The sequence below is a fragment of the Austrofundulus limnaeus genome, unplaced genomic scaffold, assembly GCF_001266775.1.
Source record: "Austrofundulus limnaeus strain Quisiro unplaced genomic scaffold, Austrofundulus_limnaeus-1.0 Scaffold9065, whole genome shotgun sequence".
NCBI classification, from domain to species: domain Eukaryota; kingdom Metazoa; phylum Chordata; class Actinopteri; order Cyprinodontiformes; family Rivulidae; genus Austrofundulus; species Austrofundulus limnaeus.
The window spans coordinates 1-694 of record NW_013961467.1 but is presented as its reverse complement, the minus strand read 5'-3'; the positions used below and the strand labels follow the sequence as shown (position 1 = coordinate 694).

General features: G+C 38.6%; 1 protein-coding gene across 1 annotated transcript; it reads right to left on the bottom strand.

Moving 5' to 3' along the window:
- Nucleotides 1-209: 209 nt before the first annotated feature.
- Nucleotides 210-562, bottom strand: LOC106512611 (nuclear receptor ROR-beta; the record flags this gene model as incomplete). The annotated part of the gene is given in 2 exon segments (XM_014001191.1): nt 210-383; nt 477-562. Coding segments are annotated over 2 exon segments (245 nt in total), but the record flags the coding sequence as incomplete, so codon positions are not given.
- Between the last annotated feature and the right edge of the window lie 132 nt (nt 563-694).

The following is a 694-nucleotide window of genomic DNA, read 5'->3' as shown; positions in this document are numbered from 1 at the left end:
GTCTAATGTTACAACTAATCATGGATCCCTTTAAACATTAGCTCTCACCCAATCTATTAGTCATCAAAACAGATGTCAGAGATCAGTCTGAGCTACTACACACCAAGTTTTAGCTCATTATCTGTTTAATTTGTGGCAGTGATGCCATTTGTATGTTTTTCTATCAATTTGTACTGGGGTTCATGAGATATTTTGCTAACATGCAGACATCATAATTTAGTTAACTATGAATTGAACTCACCGTCTCGGCTCATGCCCAGAGCGACACATTTCTGCAGCCTGCAGTGCTGACAGCGGTTACGGTTGGTCCGGTCAATCAGACAGTTCCTCTGTCGTGAGCAGGAGTACATAGCTTTGTTTTGTTGGCTGCGTCGAAAGAAACCCTGCACACATACAGAAAACACAGTTGTTGCAGGCGGCTGAGTAAATTATTGCTCAGCAGTTTTGCAAGTTTTATGGGCTCTGTATGAGCTTACCTTGCAGCCTTCACATGTGATGACACCATAGTGAATCCCTGATGATTTATCCCCACAGATTTTACAAGGTATTATTTCTATTTGAGCTGAGAAAGAAAGAACAATGCAAATAAAAACATGTCATTAGGTATTTAGTCACACTTTCATTATTTAGTTCACATCATGAGGGTAAAATCCTAGTTTAAAATTTCTACTAACATTTTATTGTTATTTAGCTA